The sequence below is a fragment of the Tigriopus californicus genome, chromosome 1 (assembly GCF_007210705.1).
Source record: "Tigriopus californicus strain San Diego chromosome 1, Tcal_SD_v2.1, whole genome shotgun sequence".
Taxonomy (NCBI): Eukaryota; Metazoa; Arthropoda; class Copepoda; order Harpacticoida; family Harpacticidae; genus Tigriopus; species Tigriopus californicus.
In genome coordinates this window covers 11,961,758-11,982,511 of record NC_081440.1, presented here as the reverse complement: position 1 = coordinate 11,982,511, position 20,754 = coordinate 11,961,758, and the positions used below count along the sequence as shown (strand labels likewise).

The window sequence follows — 20,754 nt, the reverse complement described above, 5'->3', positions numbered from 1 at the left end:
CTTTGTGTGTTGGTGCTCTGATCGGTCGTATTTGGCATCAGCTTGGCATCTTGCCTCCTGAATTTTGATTCCCACTTCATTACCGAGAATAGCATGCCGCCCAAATTGCGGTTCTTTCGGGAGTTTGAAAGCTCCCACTCACGTCCACGGTAAAATAATTCATCTTGGACATATTAATTGATCACAGGATTCAATTTTGGTTGTTGGAATGTCATGGAGGTTATCATTGACGCAATATACCAAAGAATTTGAGGGAAAATATTGCCAAGGGTGAGAACTGCTTTGGTGATTTGTGTTAATGTTGCCATGTTGTGCGGAACATCTGTTCTGAGATGAAAAAGAAGTCTTAATCTGAATGAGGTGTACAATGTTAAAGAGTGGGGTTTCAATCTCGGACCTATTCAGGTGTTCGGTATCCCTGAAAAGATTAGAAATAATGGCTTTCGACCCACGTGATTATTACTTATGAGTCTGGCTGTTATACGTAATCAATATCCAATCTCTTGAAGCAAGTACAGCTGGACACAGATGATGTGTCTAATAAGTCTAAGATTATGGTATGACTTCCTTAACGCTACAAAGAATGGAATCCCCAGCATTTCAAGATGGAAAACTTATCATTCTTAGCCCCCATCCTACAGTCTATTTACTCCACTTTGTGCGTTTGTTATAGTGGGAACAACAAAGTTGGTTGAAAGGATCGTCTCTTGTTATTTTTTACAATAAAATGGTTTCTGCAAGCTTTGTTAAGCTTATTAAACATTAACGATGTATTGAAAGACATAATAGAAACCGAAGTTCGGCTGAAAATGATTGCACCATAGAAAAGGCACTTCGTTTTTATTCCGACATTATTATTAGGATTGAAATACTGTCATTAGTGAAATGACAAGGTTATTTTTTTGTGGATTCCTGTTGCTAGAATAGGATTCAAGCTTTCGTCAGTATCAAAATCCCAAATTACTTCCGACTACAGAGGGAAAGAGCTTCAAGAGGGTTTAAGCTCTTGTGCTCGATTTCTTCACGTTTTTATTAGACTCCAGCGAAATCATAAAATAGCCGAATTTTTGGCCGCTATATGGTGTATGTACGTACTTCATCAATTGCACTACCGTTTGAATTTGCGAATTTTTAATTTAGAATCATTAAACGATGATGATCTTGGCATACCCTCGAGTCTACGGCTCATTTGCCTAATTCAAACTGAACTTGATAGCGTCTCGCCCTCCCACATTAACGAGAAAAATATGTATGAGGTTGCTCGTACCTTTTGTGTTCACGAACATTTACTGTCATTCCATATCTGAGTAAATTTGTTCATTTGTTTATGCACAAATTTGGTTGCTCTACAGGCCCACCATATGCCTTCAATACTTCTGTTGCCTTCCCAGTAATCCAACAAGACAAAATCGTTTTTTTTTGGGGGGGGGGCGAGATGGTCTAGCCAGAAATTAGTATTTTGTTGTGGACTCGTGCTCAGATTGCAACATGAGTTTGGAAAGTCACGAGCGTCAAATCTCTAAAAGGATGCAACCAATATCAGTAATTGGGACCATACCTGACGTGTACTTTGTCGTTCAGTTTAAAATGAAAGGTGACATTTTCCAATGCACTTTGAGAAGCAACTTGCATGAAGCGGAAGAGTACAGTACAAGTTTTAAGTTTCGAACCGAATCAGAACACAAAATTTATGAGGATACCGAAGTCCTCCAAGAACTTGAGCGTCAAGCCAAAGATACCTTCCTTAACGTGGCGTTTATCACAGGCAATGGGGATGTCGTGCGGAATAAACTTGCTAAATATTTAGATAATTTGAAGCTGTTTCGAAAGTGGCCCAGCATGGGCCCTTGCCGAACCCTCCCCAAAATGAAAAATAACCTTTGCTCAGCATAGCATTTAACAATGTGTGGTGTGGATGTTTATCTATTGATATCGAAGCATTTCTTGTGATTGAAGGAAGGGCCCCATTGAAAAGTGAAGGTCGGCAGGATTGCAGATTTGGGGGTCTCGCTCGCTAATTGTAGCTTGCACCATCTCATGTTGAGAGGAAGTTCAAGAATGCCCAAGTTTTGATTGGAATCTCCTTCTCCATTCAGGGGTATGGATTCGAGTTTCGGGTAAGGTCGACACAATAATGAGAAATGATCGATTCTCGATATTTGGGAAAACTTTCTGTCTCTCCCTCGTTCTCGATCAAGGTGAGCTTTTGCTGTAAAAATTTCCCTCACAACGGCAAGAACTTCAAATAATTGCAATGGTCTTTGTTCCTCAAGCGATTAAGATCCGATTTATTCGCCTTGAATAAGCAAGCGCATGAACTGATTAGATGGTAAAGATGACATTGGAGGATCTATGAAGAGTCTTTCGACATAATGAGCAGGTCACGACTAAGACGTTTGAGGTTCATCTGAAAATGTGTTTGGCAAGAGCTGGAGTTTGTCCCATTCTTAAAACCTCATACAAGGTAAAGACGAAACGGCTAAAGCCCCCCCACATCTAATTGAAGCCCATAAATCTACCTGACACATCCCTGTAGAGCACCGCTTTCGACTACATTGTACATACGCGTACGCTTTACAGAGTCCATGAACTGGGTTTTCTGTCGTCGACAAAGATGATGATGACTTCACAAGGTGTCAAGGCCCTCGAAGCTCAAATTATTTTCAACTAGAGAAGGCTAACTGCAGACTACGGATGTACTAGCCACGCGATATGTAAAGTGTAAAGCATGAATTCACCACCCAAAGTTGTGAAACTTCTCATTCGCATAGTTTATCACATGATCTGATCTGCAGTGCTGGAGATAAAGAGAATGCATCTCCCATGTTCCTAATTAGGAGCTTGAAAATGGGTGGGAAAGAGAAAACTTGATTCAAGTGATATGTCAATTACCCAAAAAGTTTTAATCAGGGAAGTGAGAACTTCCCTTTGGGAGATCTTAGCAAGTCCTGCTCTCTTACTCAGGGGTTGAGACATCATGTGAAAAAAATCGCTAGAGGGCGCCCCTTTTTCTTATCATCAGGCGCGGGCGCCACCTATCCCATGAAATTGATTTCATTTTCTCACAGAGCGCACGTTTTATATCTTGTTTAGTTTTCCTCATTATATGCACCATCTACGTTTACCTGATTCATAACATGCATTATGAGCATAATTTCTTTCTCTCGACAAATGCTGAATAACATTTTGCTCAGCACCAGAAGTATTAAGGCGTTGTCTTGTTAGTAGAGACGAGACGATGTTTATTTGTTATCCAGCTATCAATCACTAAAACGGACGCATCAGTCTAAGATGCACAAAATTGTCGTAATTGAAACATGTCCTCAGTTGGGAAAAAAGGTTAGCACATCAATAGTATCTCAATCAAATGCACCTCTCAATTTTTTATATCGCCCCGTTCAAGTCCCGTCTACCACCTCTTAAAAAATGTGACCACGAATGGCCCCCCGATGTTTCGTCTTTGAGAACGACTCATTTCCAAATGAGCTAATATGGGGCCATTTTCCAATTGGTTTTGTCAGCTCGGCAATCCAAAGGCCAGGTTCGCTTGCATTCCTGGTCGAGTTTGGTCCTAGTCCTATTCTTTGATTGGCATACCAATTTTGAAATAATGCCTCGAGGATTGGCGGATATCAATTTTTACGGGTCATGTTTGCGTAGAGCTTCGTCTGCTTGTGCTCGTTTTGCAATTGCCATTTTACACGGCCGCCAATTCCTCAAGGACATCATTTTGAGAGGGTATCAATCGAGGAATTTTCCTCCTTGCCTTTTGATTCAAGTCTACAGACTTTTGTGCGGACTATAGTTGGACACTCGTTGTGCCAGCTCAATGGCAAGAGGATATTCGAAACACGAGGAAGCGGATGCCTTGGCAAGATACAAATGGTCGTGGAATTATTTGTAATTGTGTTTTGACTTGGACTCATTATTCCGAATCTATTGTTTCCCCTGCCATATTTTCCCAGCCTTAAGTGATCTTGGCTTTATTAGTGCGATGATTAGGACTGTGGAAAGATTTGACCATAACACAATGAATGCTTTGGAGATGGTCAGATGTTCTTGTCTCAAAGCACAGTTTTATTACTCTGGTTTTTAATTGTAGTCTTCTCATTATGAGAGAGAGAGAGAGAGAGAGAGAGAGAGAGAGAGGCATATTGGAATGATTGCGGAAAAAACTGTTCGGTCCCAATATCAGCTGATACCAATCAAGCCATTTCCCTTTCCGTTTAAGATTTCTTCTCTAGATTAAGTTGTTTCTATTTATAGATTGTCTTGATCAGCATCCAATCGGGTTTTATCTTCTTTAGATTGGTTTGAACCCAAGTTAAGATACGAAGATAGCACAGATATTGCCCTTGATCTACTATAAAAGGGGCCCTTCAATTTTGTATTTTTGGAGGTCTCACTAATTCTTGTACCCACTTTGCCGAAAACAATAGAAATTTCAATAGACTACATAATAATACCTTTGCTTGTGTTAAATAGAGTGTTTACGAGGTTTCGTTATTGGTCTTGCATGAAAAGCTGCGTTTGTACATTATGAATATTCACATCCCGTTCGGTCCGTAAAGGGTCTTCTTGCTCTTGACTCACTAACCTATGTGCATCATTTGCCTGTATTTACCCACTCCCCACAGCCTTTCCTTTACAATACAATGTCAAGGACGACTATGGCATAACCTTTTTTCTCCTTCGAAAAAGGACACTTGTGAAAGCTGGCAAACGAGAGTTACAATATATATCTACTAGACTAGTTTTCCATCACGTAAAGTCACGTGAGTCATACCAAAGTGATTCTCCAAATCCAACAGGACTATGAATGGATTCTTCGAGCAAGGAAGCGATCTAGAACAAGGTAAGAACGACTTACAGTACATACTGTACATATCTTCTGGTATGCTTACCAGATTGAGACTAATGTGACTGATATGAAAACAAAGAAGAAAATTAGGGGGTGGCTGTCATTTTCGGGATCCTGCTTGTACCTTGTTGTTATACTTGAATGGCACAAATTGCGTTGTTGTTGTGATTAATTCAGTCGGATGACTTCTATTGAAGAGAGAAACGTCACTCATCAGGACACTTGTGTGTATATCAAGCACACGCATTCGGTGGTCTCTAGGTCAATTTGATCTCCAGTATTTAATGCTTACATTTGTGCTGGAACCTTGAACTCGATGGGATGCATTGTTCTTGACAGGGCGATTCTCCTCTTAAATGTTTCCAGCCAATCTTGACTGATGTTGGTAACTTCCCAAGATAGTGCAGTACTTCGTCATGTCCAGACTGGCCATTTCATTCTTGCGCCTTCTGCACATTTTGGGAGGCCATTTTCTGGTGACTGAGCATTGAATGAACCGACAAGAGAGGGTTCTTGGCTCAAGGCGCTACTTACGTAATGAAACACATCCTCTATCGACCAATAAAATAGTGTAGTCGGAACCAATGCAACTAGTACGTAGTAGTGTAGCTTCAATTCCAAAGGCATCAAATCTTGGGAACTTTTGCCTCCAAGAACCGACTTCAAAACGGATGGATAATAACCTAATTTAGAATCAAGCAAATGCCAAATGGCTTGCCAAAACGCGATTTCCTTTCATTTATTCTTCAAACATGTTGCTTTTGTCTTTTAAAAATCCAAAATATACATTCTCTGTTTTTACTTTTTATTGCCAATTCATGGGAATGTACAGCATGTCCTGATGAGCAAACCACTGATTGTCATGCATGAAATATAAAAACGGGGTGAGGTCTAATCAGCAGTATTTTTGCCATGAGATCGCTAATGTCTGTCTTGACCACGCCAAAGTCTGCAATGAAGGCGTTGGAGCGAATACATCAATCATGGCCAGCAAGTGTAGCGATTCCAAAGTATTCGAGAATGACTGAAATCCTATCCTTCCTTCCGCCATGCATCAAGGATTGGATCACGCTCCGTTTGGAGTTGAAAGAGCTGGATTCCTTGCCAGTCAGTTCATATTCATGCGAGTACACCCGAAGTTAATTGGCTCGTTGATGCACCCTGCACGGTTAAAGGTTTTCCCATGGCTGGGGTATTCATCTTGAGGATCGTTATTGTCCAATTGGGATGTTTATGAATAGCAATTCAGTGTTTAGAGGTGTTTTAAGGGGGGCGTTAATCATGGAGTGTGGTTGTTGTGACGGCAACCAAGGAGTTCATCAAGGAACCAAGATTGCGCCTTTGAGTAGAGTCATTTGAATACGACTGAGCCACATGGTTTTAACTCAAAGAGCTTTGAAAAATTGCATTGTCAATGATGAAAAGGTGATGTTGGGACTGGCAAATGGCATTCATTCAGATATCCGTCGTCACATGAGAGCATCTTAGAAGGGGCTTGTTCCTTGTATTTCAAAGGCCCTTCTCCTGGTTTCATGATGGTGTCAAGAAAAAAAACGAGGCATCATTCCTTTTAACCGAAGTTCGTATCCAGGAACAAATCATGCTGGTCAGAAGTACGGAAATCTGTTGTCACCTTTTGGAAGCATTTGGGGCTTGGCAATGTCGGATAATTGTGCTAGAGTTCCATTGAATTGTGAGGCCTCCAGTTTGGCTACTACAGTATATTACCTTTTGAGTAGTTTGAGTTTAGAGTCGGTAAGATATGGTATGAAGTACGATGCGTTTAATTGAAGCATAAGTCTACAATTAGTCACTCTCACAGCGGATTTCAATGCAATGTTAATGTTGTTTTTCGAAATGAAATGGCTTTTTATGGACCGCAAATTAAGGTCCGATTTTGCTATCAGATGGTTCCTCTCCTCAAGCTATCACAGGACCAATCCAGTGCCCTAAGTTAGTTTAACGCCTATTAAGATAGAAAGCATATCATTAGTGGCTTAAATCATGGCGTGGTTCAGTCTATCATGGTCATTTTCTTTAGAAACCGGACCTAATCCATGTTGAGATTGTCATATTTTTGTAACACGTTCGTTTGTTATCTTTTGCTTGACCGTGAAAGTACAAACTCAAGTAAGAAGGCCACTTTAAAACCAATGGAAAACAAAAAAAAACGACTCATCTCAGGGTTCCTTTGGCGAAAAAGTACTCCTATGTTCAAATTCCTTGTTCAGTCAAAACCCAATTTTTCCCTCTAAAACGTCCACAATTGCACATGATCTTATCGTACCTTTGACAACGAGATAAAAAACCTCAATGGCAAATCTAAAATTGACAAACGAATTGGCTTTTCATCAACTTGAGAATCAATTAGAATCATTCCAAGAGGCCTCTTTAGCCTCAAATACGTTGTTCTGTACTCTCGAAGAAGTTTGAATTCAAAATCAATCGTAGAAACACTGATCTACTTACAAATTGAGATACGTCATGGTGACTGATGAAGTCGTGCACTCATTTCTTTGAGGTTTGATGCTCATTAATCTTTCTGGGCCCTAAAATCAGAAGCTCGAGGAGAGGCCATCATCAGTAATGACAGGGCCCGACTTGGCGTCTTGGGCACACAGATCACAAACCTCATGGAACAGCAGCTCTATTGTGATCTCTCGGCAATCGACCTCAAATGGCGAATTAACTTTAATGAAATGCCTCCCAGGCCTCAAGAAGAAGCATGTCCAATGTCGCGGATATACCGTTGCATTTCCAGTCAAAAGTCAAGTCATGCCGGGTCCATCCGCTTCCACGCCTCTCCGGTATGCCATTGTTGGGAGTACGTTCTGAAGGAATTGGGTTTAACCAAGTTATGATCTGAGTGCAACCCATTAAATGTTTATTGGCTTTACCAGGACCACTGAAGCCCTGGTTTGGTTCCAAGATTCGGCGGTGTTGCTAATGTTGCTTCCTCGGAGGAAACATGGCGTTCATAAATCATGTTCTTGAGGCAACCAACCACATGCCACATACGTGTAAGTTTGACGTCCTCGTCTGGTTAAACTTTGATTTTTGAGTGTGAGTCGAATCCCACCTTTGACAATTATGTTGCCCCTACCCTCCATTGCTCGAGTCCGACTCAAAAGAACCTTAACACATTGGCTACCGGCAAACTACTTATGTAGTGTGCGCAACAATGCAATCCACATTCCCTTCATCCACATGTAGGTACGTACGTCTTTTTGTTGGTAAACTGGAGTTGGGGAGGGGGGGGGCCTTCCTTCTGAGGGCATCAGAGGTACAACCACTAAACTGCCTATTGCACGTTCGTCGATTCGCTCAACGAGTGAGAAGTTCGCCGTCGTGAAGCTTGGCGTCTACGTACGTTGGCTTCAATCCGCATGCCTTTCCAGAGAGCGATATTCTACAACCAAGTTCGGTAGTAGTGTTTGGTTGGTTGAAGTGGGAAGATTCGTATCTTTTTCTCATGCGATCTTGTTCTTTTTTTCTATTTATATTGATACGAGTACTTTTTATTTCGAACTCGGATCATGCATCCTCGTTGAAGATAGTTTGCGGTGTCCGCATGGTGAACACTCAGTACATTATATAAACGACAAGAATCGTGTGCACTCCCGTTCTAAACAGACTTGTGAAGTGAGAGCTCCGAGTTCCCCGCCTTGATGTCGAAGAAGTGAGCCTCTTCAGTCGTCTATTTTCCCTGGACTTATGGATCGGAAGAAGCCGGTTCCAGAGGGACGATATTCGTTGGCCCACAAGCGGAACTCGCTCTCAGTCTGGTGCAGTCGAAGGAACTCTAGTGATGCACTCAGTTCCACCACCGCGCTTTGTCCCACTTCAGGCATTTGGGAGGGCTTGGGCGGAGAGATTGCCGAGGAAGAGCCGTCTGCCGCAGCCATACCCTCCCTGCTTGGTACCACGCCCCCTAGCACTATCAAATCAAGTTACAGTATCACCACCACCAACACCACCATCACCAATCTTGGCAGCCTCAACGGCAGCCATCCGTCGACACAAAACCCCATATCTATGGATTGGTCGCTGAGAGTGCCCTACACGAACTCGGCCGCAGAATCCACCCTGAACTCGCTCGGTTGGGATTACACCGTCGAATTGGAATGCTTAAATGGCACTAATGGTATGGCTCTTAGCACTCCCAAAACTGGCAATTAGCTATGTGCATTCCATAAATTTCAAATTACAAATGGTATTGAAGACTAAGGCAACTTTGAGGGGTTGATCTGTGGAGGAAGAGCTCATTTCCTTTGGAGAATGTTATTCCAACTCAAGTCAGTTGTCAGTTATGATAACTGCTACTCGGATTGTTGGATACCCTTCTGATATGTGCCTCCTTTATGAGCCCATAATTAGTTGGAACTACATCTACAACTTCAAAATAAGCACACATTTTGAAGGTGATATCGCTTCGAATGGTTCGCCACAATTCAGGTGTGGAGACAAGAGTAAGCAAGTGAGATAAAGTTAATTGTCTGCAAAGATGCCAATTGATACGAGGTACTTGGTACTTTTGGTAATTATAAGCTCGCCGAGCTCGACGAAAGAACATTTGGACGTTTGGATTTCAAGGAATCCCCTGGCTTCTCACACATTTGATCATGATGATCTACGATCTGGACGCCACCACACACTTGATCTGTGCCCGTGGCAATCTTGGGGAGGGCACTTTATGCTCGTAGAGGATCGAGTCCATATCCTGCGTGTCAGAATCTTCACTGTCGAACGACCAACAACAGACTAATTATTTGTTACCAGAGATCGGCGTCATGCCATTACTATCATCATCAGTGGCAACTTGAAACCACAACTCGTTTGCTAGGGATTGTTCTAACATTCATAACGTCTCGAACAACTGTAAAAAGAGCATTTTTCATCGACGACTTAAAAACAATGGCATCTCTTTATCTATCCCAGGGATCTAAAACAAAAGTCAAGTTAATAAAGTCGATTTATATTGTGCATCAACAACCTCCGCCTGCGCCTTTTCACTTTTCTCTGGACTGGGTTCATGGTTTCTTCCAGACTAATTGCAGATTTCGTTTTCTGTTCGTTTCTTCCAGATTTGCAACTAGCAGCCGAACTGGGTAAAACACTCCTGGAAAGAAACAAAGAATTGGAAAACTCATTGAAACATCAGCAAGCCCATATCGATGATCAAGCCCAAGAAATCGAGGTGAGTCAAGACGAATAGGCGACGACAACTCTCTTCATGGAAGAACCAACCAGACATCATGCTAATGCAACGATGCTCGATTTCGAGATCAGATATCTTGTTGTCTTGGCAGGGCTTTTCGCTCCAGATATTCAAGGGGAAAATCGTGTTAGAAAACAGAGAGCCATCTGAATTCCGGCATGAGACGAATTCGGCCATTCCCTCTTACTTTCAGTAACTCGAAGCAAATATGGACTCGACGATTGTTTGTAGAGTCTTATGTAGCTATTCGATTTGGGGTTTACAACTAGAATATTGGTAGAGCATTGATCTGAATTACTTTGTTAGGAAATATCCCGTCCGTTCTAAGAGGAGTCCCTCAAGATGGAGGATGTTAGTGCATCGATCCGATGTGGGCAGAATCTCGTCTTGAAGATGGAAACAATTTCCATACAAAATGAGGGAGAAATTTGATCACTAGATGATTGATATGTGCCAGAACCACTCAAAGGCAGGAAGCTCTTCCGTGGTCTACCCCAATTCGAACCCAATGGACTTATTTGAGGCCCAATGGTCGGGCTCGGCTGGATGAATGAGCTTCAAAGCCCAGTCTGACTTTCCTTCGAATCATTCAGATAGCTCGCCTTCAAGACACCACCCTTTGTGCCATTCAGTGGATGGAACAATCGGTCGTTAGGATGTTTGGCAATCGCTTCATCTCCTTTGATCATAAATAGTTTTCTTCCTTCTATTTATTGAGCCAGGGGAAATTCTTTGTGCCCTGGAATGATAATGGTAGGTAGTCCTGGCAGGCCTCCATGAATGCTCGACCAACATTTAGCTCCATATACCGTTCAAGAACACATGAACCCGAGTGGAGGAGGCCATTTAAAATGCGCCTTAGAGCTTCGATTACTAAAAGCCATTCTATGGCCCAGAAGATCTTTCAAGTTTTGGTTTGGAGACATTTGAAACGCCTTGGAAAATTTTGTCAGATGGCCAGTCGTTTTGACATTAAGAGAGACCATCCAAAAACCCTGAGGGGATTTCGAGTCCATCGCCACTTGCACCGTGTGATGATGATAGGAGCACTAGGAGCACTGGGAGCACTAAGAGTACCACTGGTGGTTGCCATTTAGTGCTTGTTATTTACCTGTCAATGGAAATTTGAGGAAGGGTGTGGAGGAATCACCCTTCCCTACTATTTGCGCCATGAACATAGGGGTGTGTGCAAGCAAGCTCGAAGCACACTCGATCCCATTGTAATTATTGGTGAGCTATTGAATTTCAAACAATCCCAGGGATGAATAAGGAAGGAGTCATTTGGAAAGGAGGTCAACAAAAGAGGGTCCTTCAAACGTGAATTACTCTCTGAATGTACTCCGAATGGCTAGAACTTGAACACTTGAAAGTCAATAGCGACGTAATTTCCATTAACCCTTTGCCGGTTGGAAAAATAAATTGAGTGAGCAAGAGCCGGATGTTGGTAAACGCATTCCCGGGGTTAAATGCGGTGATAAGAGAGAAAAGATCGCACTTGAAGACGACTCGCTCACTGGAAGTAGCGACTACATTCGAATGAACAACACCATTGGTAGTGGGGATTGTGATGATGATGATGGTGGTGACGATGATAGTTTCTCAGGAGCTTTCTGCCCAGAATCTAAAGACACGTCTCTTAGACGCTCTCAGAGAACAAGGTAAATGGCGATTGCTCACTAAATTCTCCAGGAACGAAGTTTTCAACCAATGTAATACCAAATACCAACGAGTCCTTGAATCATATTATGCTGAATGAAATTTGGAAGTCTGCTTGTTGTTGATTGGTTAATCTGTGACTATCGAGCACCCTTTTACACACACCATAGGTGTTGTGTTTTACTAAATTACCCGAGCTGCAGCTCAAATTGGTGGGTTTCAATCAACCCATCCAAACTATTCGTGCCTTCTCTTTTAACAACCTCGTATCTTGGATGACAAACCGTTCACGGGCACAGATCAAAAGCTACAAAAGGTGTTCATGAAATCTCGAGTAGTAAATGAATACTGACAAGAAGATGACTCCGCAAGGTATGCCAATAACCAATGCGAGACAGTCTGTGTCGATCGTCAGAAAGATGTACTTTATGGAAGCCAACCAAACAAACTAATAATGAACCGAGGGTTAAACTTAAATTACACTTTTCATACTCGTTAGGAAATTCTTGCCTTATCAACATCATAATTGGGTATCTTTTAGTGCAATGCCGGCAGAATGTTGGAATGTAAATGTCTATCTTACTCCAGACAAAGCATTGACGCCACTGTGGTGCATGGGTGTAGATTTATTGATCCATGTATTTTATGGTATTTACAGGGTGACAACAAAATCTTAAACCTTATTTCTTTTTTTAAATTCATGATGGCGTTATCGAATTTCTTACGCCACTAATATGATTTCTTATAATTTGATATAATCCTTGAGCACCTAGTTTTTAAATTCTTATCAGCAATAATTTTTCGGCTGCAGACATTCTCGGTTTGCATCTAGTGTGGAAAAGCGTCATAACCGCTTTGATATTTCTAATAGTGTTTTTTTTGTCACCCTGTAAGCGCAAGTGATGTGAGGCCCTCAAAACATAGGCAAGCCTCGTAGAGACCAGTACTGTTTTATTTAACATTGTGTGTTTGTTCAAAGACATATTGCAGTCCTCCTGTGTATCTATCGATACTGAATGAGAGTCAATCAGCTTGCTCAGGGTTGCTGGCTCGCTTTAGTGTTCATGCTAATGTTGTGGTCTCGTGTTTTTCTTGTTGGGAGTACACGTTTCAAGTTAAAGCGTATTTAAAGGCAACAGCAAGATCCAGACAAATGATTTAGTTCATCGTTTCACGCCTTGTGGTTATAGCGAATCAATTTCCAACAAATCGCGCCCAGTGTTTGCATTACTACAAATAAATTGTACTCTTCCAAAGCAAATCACTTTTGCCTCCTCCAATGATGGACGTCCACTCAAGTCATCAATGATCAATTTTTTGTGCGTCAACAATGTACTACTTAATAGGACGCAATTTCATTGGGAAGGGAATGAATGACCTATAAGGAGTTAGAAGTAGTAGAAAACCATAATAATAGCACAATTATTGGTCTAGGTTTGATGACCAGTCAACGACATCTTTCACTTTATCTCATGGTTCTGACCAGACGATTGAAATGTCTCTAAATAGAGAGAGATAAGTGGTTAGTGCTGTGAAAGTTTTAACGCGAAACCCTAGGGTTGACCACGGCCTAATGATAGATCCACGTCATTCTCATCATAATCATCATCTTGTTCATGTACAAGGAAAAGAGTCTCAATCACCAAAATGTACCATGGTGGATGAACTTGGATGGATTCATTAGATCATTGAAATGAGAGTACGTATGGAGACTTGAACATCTCCAATTCTGTCGTCGTTAGAAATATATTTTTCTCAACCTCCTCGTTTTTTCAGTTCAGTCTCATGTTCCCATCCGTCAAACATTAGGATTTGAAGCCATAAGAAGTGACGTGACCAATGTTAAACAAGAGTCGATATTCAATTATGGAATGTAGAACGGTACCAAAAAGACTGAAAGTAATTATCCGCATTGTTCGGCGGCATGCTAATAAAAACCTATATAGGCCTTTGTGTCCAGGAAGACAAGAATGGATATTCTAGGAATTGTAAGTGTTTTTGCTTTCTTAAATTTGGACGTCCAGTAGATGGTGGGTGAAATGAATTTCCAGTCCCACTGAATGTTCAATTGGTTCATCCCCTTCAACAGAACACCGTCTTACTTGCCAATATTGACAAATGGGACCTCGTGCAAAATTTCTGTCTGGCCACTGTGCAAAATGGTCTGGCCAATATGATTTTGTGTCTGGTTCTTGGGAAGTGTAATTGTAGTTCTCTCTTTTGTTTCCCGAAAATCATCTTAATTTTCGGAGAAATCGCCATCGTTGGCAGGGCAGATGTGCAACCAAATTGCGAGAGTCAAACCATCCAAGAGCCCATCCATGATAATGGCTACTTTACTTACTGTGGCATATCTTGATCTTTTTTTTTCTAGTACCTGAATAAACAGAATATTGCCCTGAGAGAAGTCAACGAGAACCAAGTCAAAACCTGCGAACAATTGGAGGTTTCCAACTCGGATCTCGAGAAAACCAATCGAAAACTCGTGGACGAGAACCATGCCGACAAGCACAACTTGAAAACGTGAGTAACCATGGGACACTCAAATGTCTGTCGAATTTTTCCAACAATTTTTATATTTCTATTCTTTAAACAATTTTTGTCAATCCATGGTAATTTGTTCCATGGAGATGGCGAATGAATTGATAGGTTTATCGAATTTCTTGAGGATGCATTATTCCCCTCTCCCCAACCTCGCCTGGTTGTGGTTGCGAGTGCTCAAAGTGAATTGTCAAGTGCCCCTGACCTTTTTTCAACAATTGCACGGCCAGTGTCAAGTTTCTAAAGGGCATTTTTGTTCGGACTTAACTCTGCCGGATGTTGGGTTATGGCTTTCAATTTCATTGTTCCATTTGCCAACAGGAAATAGGTCGACCTAAATTCCCCCCTCGCCAATTTTTCTTTTTTTTAGCCCCCCACCAGTTCTGTGTTTCACCTTTACCTTATTGTTGGTTGGAGGCGTGCGTTAACCATCTCCTCATATTGCTCTCATGACATATTTCTTCTGGCACTCCACCCCGAACTTGTTGTGCAGAGGTCATGTGTATTGTACTCAATGGAGGGCTCACTACTATCCATTTGGCACAGAAACACAACGGGTTGAACTTCCGACATCTCATGGCACTTTCAAAACGGCACACATTCTTCTTTTCTCGACGAGATCCTTAATGGTCTCTCCAACAATTGATGACTTTGCCAGTTCTTCGAGAGAGGAAATCGTGCCGATGAACGGGCTTTTTTTCTTCATCATTGACCTTGTCTTGCGATGCTTGGTTCTTTTGGCATTTATTTGCTAACGGAGTCCATTTGGATTTGAAAGGAGCATTTTGCTTCTTTCATTCCAGTTACCAATACTAAACCTTACGATTGTGTTCGAACAGAGCATCAATCGTAAATAGGCGATAGACTGAAAACACCGTCGATATTCTAAAAAGAAGGAGGATGGAGTTCTTCAGGAATCTGCTCTTGAGCCCAGCTTTGGAGTCAATACAGTTTGCATACTTACAGAAAGTATAGCCAGAGTGGGTGCCTTTGACTCATTTCTGAACCGATAATTGTGGTAATTATCTCCAGGCAATCTTGTTTTTTTTTTTTGCCTTTCCTCTCGACTCCTCTCTCTTCCATCTATTCTTCCGAGTCATCCTTTTGGTCTCGTCTAATTAATTTCGAATCATTCCTGATCATCAATTTTCAAAGCGTTTTCCCGTTGGCTCTTTCTCTCTAGCTTGTCGTTTACGGTCGAGTGCTTGGAATCTCGCTGTGAAGAGCTTCAACGACAGCTCGAGCAGATCCGGAATGAAGAGCTACATTCCTTGGACTCCGTCCACCACAATCACACTAATGCCACGCCCAATGCCATCAAAAACGGACGGCGGCGAAAAGATCGACGGAAATCCTCGTCCATTGTGGAATGTCTGCTCTCGTCCGAGAAATGGAAGCGAACTGATTCAGAGGTGAGTCCAATGGGCTTTTAATTAGCTTGACACATGAACTTGTGAAGGATGTGGGCCCGCTCTCGGATGTCTTGAACTTGCACTGGGTTTTCATTTTGGGGAAGCGATTTTTAACGTGGTGTCTTAAAAAACACGATCTGTCCGCACTAGCTATTCAAAACGTTAATAAATCTTGCTCACTTATCGAAGATTGATGATTACGATCATCATGAAAATTGGAAAGAAAAAATGTAAATGAAGCGAGATCCACTTCTCGGCAAAGGTAGCCAATCGTTGCTACTTTCTCGTTTTTTTCCAAGTATTTGATATTTTTATCAAGGACTGAAGCCGCCTTCCATTGTCAAAAAATTGGAATGAGTTACAGCCATTTCATTACTGCTAGCACTCTAAGACAGGTCCTGCTAATTGGTATGAAGCAAAAGAAAACCATACCATACCATGTCCATTCCAAGTTGTTTTTTTACATCCGTGGAATTCAAGATTTCCCAAAAATCTTGGGAATGAAAAGATACTCATTTAGCATGGTAGAAAAATGGGAAAGCGACACGGAAATGCAATTTCCCCTCGTGTCCGTGTTCCGCCCGGCCTTCAGTCAGATAGATTACTATTTGGCCAGGGAAAACTGGGAGAAGATGGCTTTTGAGCTGACATTCATTTGTCGTGTTCGTTCATTACAAGGCGAGTTACTTTTTCTCTCGACTCTTTCAATTTCCTCCCAGCGAGTGCGGTACCATATATTATCTTTACTTTTGGACATGTCCAAGGGTTCTTCTTCTTCATGTTCTTCGACTTCAATGGCCACGGGGATTGTTTTCTTTTTGACATATGGTCAAGACGATGGCAGGCGCACTTTTCAATTGTGTAAATCCTCCTGCTCCTACCTACTACTCCCCTCAAAAACGGATTTTCATGGGGGCCACGAACAATTGGAAGAGAGAAAAACCAACACAATCATCTTCCACAGGTGCATTGTCATGGCTCTCGAGGAGTTCACCTGCAACCACATTCAAAGCTTGTTCATATTTTGTTCTTCTTTTCTTGTTTCTGTGTTTCTGGCACATATTTCATCTTCTGGTTTCTCCTCCACTCCGGGCTTTGACCTATTACGACACTTCCGCGCACTGTTTTCAGTTTTGCTTATGATTTAGTTTTACCTTTCTTCCCCATATTCAGTTCCACTTGATCTTGCCCACTTTTGTTCGTCATGCCAACGATGACGATAGAAGTGGAGCCACTTCCAGCGATGATCCCAACCCGAGTTCTCTCACCCATTCCGAATCGAATGGGGACGAGGATGATGACGACGACGAGGATGAAAAAGAAGAACAAGACGGAGATGAGGAGGAACGACAGGATCATCTGGGAGCCGAAGTCTCCACCGGGGACATCTTTGACTTCTTCCAACCTCCCTCATCCTCCGGGTACAGCAGTAGTTCCATCGACTCGCACACCCACCCGTTCTCCAGCTCAGAACATTCCGATAACGATCATCACGAGAATATCTCGACTCTTGCCAAAGAACTTAAGGTTGGTTGGTGGTTGGTTGGTTGGTTGGTTGATTGACACTCAGAGAGACGGTTAGAGTGAATAGATAAGCGGATCTTAAGGTGGCATATGCAAGATGTTTTTCGAACAAATGCCGCTCTGAGATGGCCTGCAGCCGTTGCTTGACCACCAAAAGTGAGTGAAAAACGTAAGCAATCTGGCTGTGGGCCTCCTCAACTTGGCATATATTGCGCAATAGCTTCAAATCGCGCACTTTTACCATCAATTACGTTCGAAAAGGAAAAAAAAGAAAATAAAATAAAACAAAACTGATTCCTCTGGTCATCTCGTGGATTGATCCGTTCGGGGACGTTTGTCTCGCTAATATTCGGCTCTTCTTGCAAACATGCCTTCACACTCGAATCATATCCGTCTTTTAGGATGCCACCCGAGTTCCCAATGATCCTCACCGATCCCTGCCTTTAACAGAACGGGATCTGTCCTCTTTAGAACTCAGCCATGAGCACGATCTCCAATTGATTTCCGAGTTGAACAATCTGCGCGGGAAATACGACGAAGTCTTGGAACGAGCCAAAGAGCTTGAGATTATCATTTCCAAGCTCCAAGTGGAAAATGCCGCCTTAAAGACCTCGGATCTCGAGGGGAAGGCCAACGAGGAGAGCTTGAATGCCATTGAGGACGATGGTCTGTTTCACCACACGTTGACCAATGTACGCGATGAAATGGAGGACTTGGATGTTGTCAGGTACAAATATAATAACAATGGATATTGAACATGACCACAATTGGTTTATGGCCTACCGCTTTATTGGCGCTGTGAAGATTGCTGAGTGAGTGATACGTAAGTGACTAACTAACTGGTGTGGTGTTGAATATCATTGTAGAAGTGGAAAGGTGTGTCGGACCTGCCTTGGACCGATCGAAGATTTCCCCCTTGGGGAACTGGTGGGACAAGCCGCCCAACAAATCTCTCAAACACTCAGAGCCCAGGTAAATGCGAATGATTTATTTCCAGTGGAAGAGGGGGTCATTTATTGATCGAATTATGATGTTCTTCCCATGGATTAATCGTAGAGTTGTAGAATTGTAGTGAATTGCTTGCGGTGCGTTTTATAAGGCTTGCTCTCTGACAAGAAAGTTTATTCTCGTAATGAAAACGTGGTTGTTAGCGTTTCTGCACGATGCAATTTATTCAGCATTCCAAGACAATTGCGTTCACATCAAACCATGAGCCAAGATGCTGAAGGTGTTTGCTTGCTTGCATTCGCCACGTTGGTTTTAAAACGGGTTCCTTTCCAAGTAGAGCGATTCAAAAAAAGGTCATTTCTTTCCAATGAAAAAGTGGTTTTGAGGAACTTTTGTAAAAGCATCTCAAACTTTGTGGGCAGGAGGAAAATCTATGGGAAAAAACGATCCTTTACTAAAAGGTCATAAACTTTCTTGTCAGCGTCGTAGTTTGGTTGCATGGCTTTTTTTGAGAGATCAGGGGACTGTTGTTTTGTACAAAATGGTTCTCAAGACAGTTTTTGTGTGACTTTCTTCCTCAATTTAGCTCAACGTGCTCTGGAGGTGTTTGATAACCCGATTTGAAGACGGTTCTTTCACCTCTTGGACCACCCTTCGTCTTCGGAGTGTAACTCGTCCTTGGCTGGACTTGTGGATTGGTGCCATTCTCATCCTTGTCATGTTTCTTCAGACTCTTGAGTGCTTGGGGGACAGGATATGGGCATGCTTCTAGCCGACCAATCTTAACAACTCTTTCCTTCACTAACTTCTGCTCCTACCGATACTGCTACTACCAGAGCAACGTCTACTACTACTAACAACTGCCATCGGAAAACTTAGGGTCCAAGGCTGTGAACCTTAAATCTTGATTCTAACTTCTACCTATGGTGCTATGACAAAAAGGGCCTTCTAGTCTTTCAACACGGTAAGCTTCGAGGCGAGGATGTTTCAGTCATAAAACTAACATTCCTTCACGTCTCAAACTCTACCTCTCCCTCCGTGTAAAATATTTGCAATTTTTTTGATTTTGTAAAGACCATTCCCATTTTTCTGATAAGAAATAGAAGAAAAGGAACATTGATTCTAACCTTTTCCCTCTAAAATTATGAAGGTAAAAAAAGGTTCTCTTTAAATTAGGAATATGTGCTCTGATTTCGTTTGTACAAATTAGCCTTTGTTTGTTCTGCTCCCCTATATATGAAGCACAACTGACTTTCAAATTTATCCACTAATTCCTTGCCAGAGAGATGAACTCTTCTTGTTTTTTCATACAGGATGATCTAACCCTATCAGCAACAACAACAAACGCAGCCAGTCCCACTGACCCACTTCATTGCTTGCAAGTCCCCACTATTAACCTTAATCCCCAGTTCCCCGAGGAGGTCTCCAAGGTGCCATCCCAGCTCCTTATCAGAGCCTCTTCACTTCCTCCTTTTGGCACGCCCACTTCTAACCCACCTCTATCACTCCAAGAGGAGCTCCTCATGTATGAACATCAACACATAATCGAGGATCCGGATTGCTGTTTCGAGCTTGATCCAGACATCAAGGTAACGCAGACCAACGCCCAAACGCAAACGGATGCGAGGGAGTTTTTGAGGAATCTCCAGGAGATCACCGCACGCACAGAGGAAAGCTGCAGACATCAGCTCTTGAGCCTTAAAGAAAGGTTTCCGCCTGTGGATAAGCGAGAGTTACCAATCATGATGTCCTCAAAGACCAATTACAAAGAGATTTTCAAGGAAATATTCCATGTTCTCTCCCAGGCTCAAGATGAACACGAATAAGAATTTCAAGACGTTCATCCTGCAACCTCTGCGACCCCATCCGATTGAGATGCTAAATTCTTGTTTCTTTGAGACAATGGAATCCAATTAATCTTGCGTACCTCCATTGTCTCGATTATTACCGCCCCCCAAAAAAGAAAATGTGTAAACCCTGAAAGTTGTGAAAGTTGAATTCCTTTTTTGAAAGAGGTGACGAGCACTCAATTCTTCTTTGCCATTGTGATAAGCCATTCGCAAGCTGCCTTGTTTTTTGTGGTCTTTTTGTACGAACAAAATTTATGATAATCCCATCTTGATGCATGAGATTAATAAGAAAATAAAACTATGTTCAATCTATTTAGCCAATTCTTTATACAACCCCATTTCTTCAGGGCATAATGCATGCAAAAATGCATATAGAACTTAGCGTTCTACGTTGTTTTGACAACCAAAACGGTATTCATTCTTCTACGTACTTTATTGGGTGATTTGTATCTCCTAAATAACATGTTAGAAAACAAGCAAAACCTACTTATCAAGGCATAAAAAATCTTGCAAATAACCACTACAAGGAACATATGCTGGGTTGATTAGTAGATAAAATAGAAGCCTCACAAAGAGCAAGATTTTCAGATATATCTTGGCTGGGTTTTTGGTTAAGGTCGTGTTTTCTCACCATATCTCACCTCCCACTTGGTGGTTAAAAAAGCCTGATCAAGTTTCGAGGGAAATATCCAAACATATTATCGCGTTTTTCTACCTCGCAAAATCATATGGAATAGCTTAGAT

General features: G+C 42.0%; 1 protein-coding gene across 5 annotated transcripts in view; it reads left to right on the top strand.

The window, feature by feature from the left end:
• The window catches only part of LOC131889833 (bicaudal D-related protein homolog), a 32,760-nt gene extending 12,438 nt beyond the window's left edge, over window positions 1-20,322 (top strand). For 2 of the 5 annotated variants that reach the window (XM_059239047.1, XM_059239055.1), the window contains exons 2-8: window positions 9,946-10,058; window positions 14,110-14,258; window positions 15,460-15,688; window positions 16,862-17,215; window positions 17,614-17,939; window positions 18,079-18,184; window positions 19,474-20,322. In XM_059239047.1, coding sequence (XP_059095030.1) covers window positions 9,946-10,058; window positions 14,110-14,258; window positions 15,460-15,688; window positions 16,862-17,215; window positions 17,614-17,939; window positions 18,079-18,184; window positions 19,474-19,986 — 1,790 coding nt within the window. In that variant the 3' untranslated portion in view covers window positions 19,987-20,322. Of the gene's footprint in view, window positions 1-8,497; window positions 9,006-9,945; window positions 10,059-14,109; window positions 14,259-15,459; window positions 15,689-16,861; window positions 17,216-17,613; window positions 17,940-18,078; window positions 18,185-18,746; window positions 19,125-19,473 lie in introns of those variants that run through there. The other 3 variants (XR_009374239.1, XM_059239040.1, XM_059239067.1) reach the window with 3 other exon arrangements.
• The last annotated feature ends 432 nt before the right edge of the window (window positions 20,323-20,754 follow it).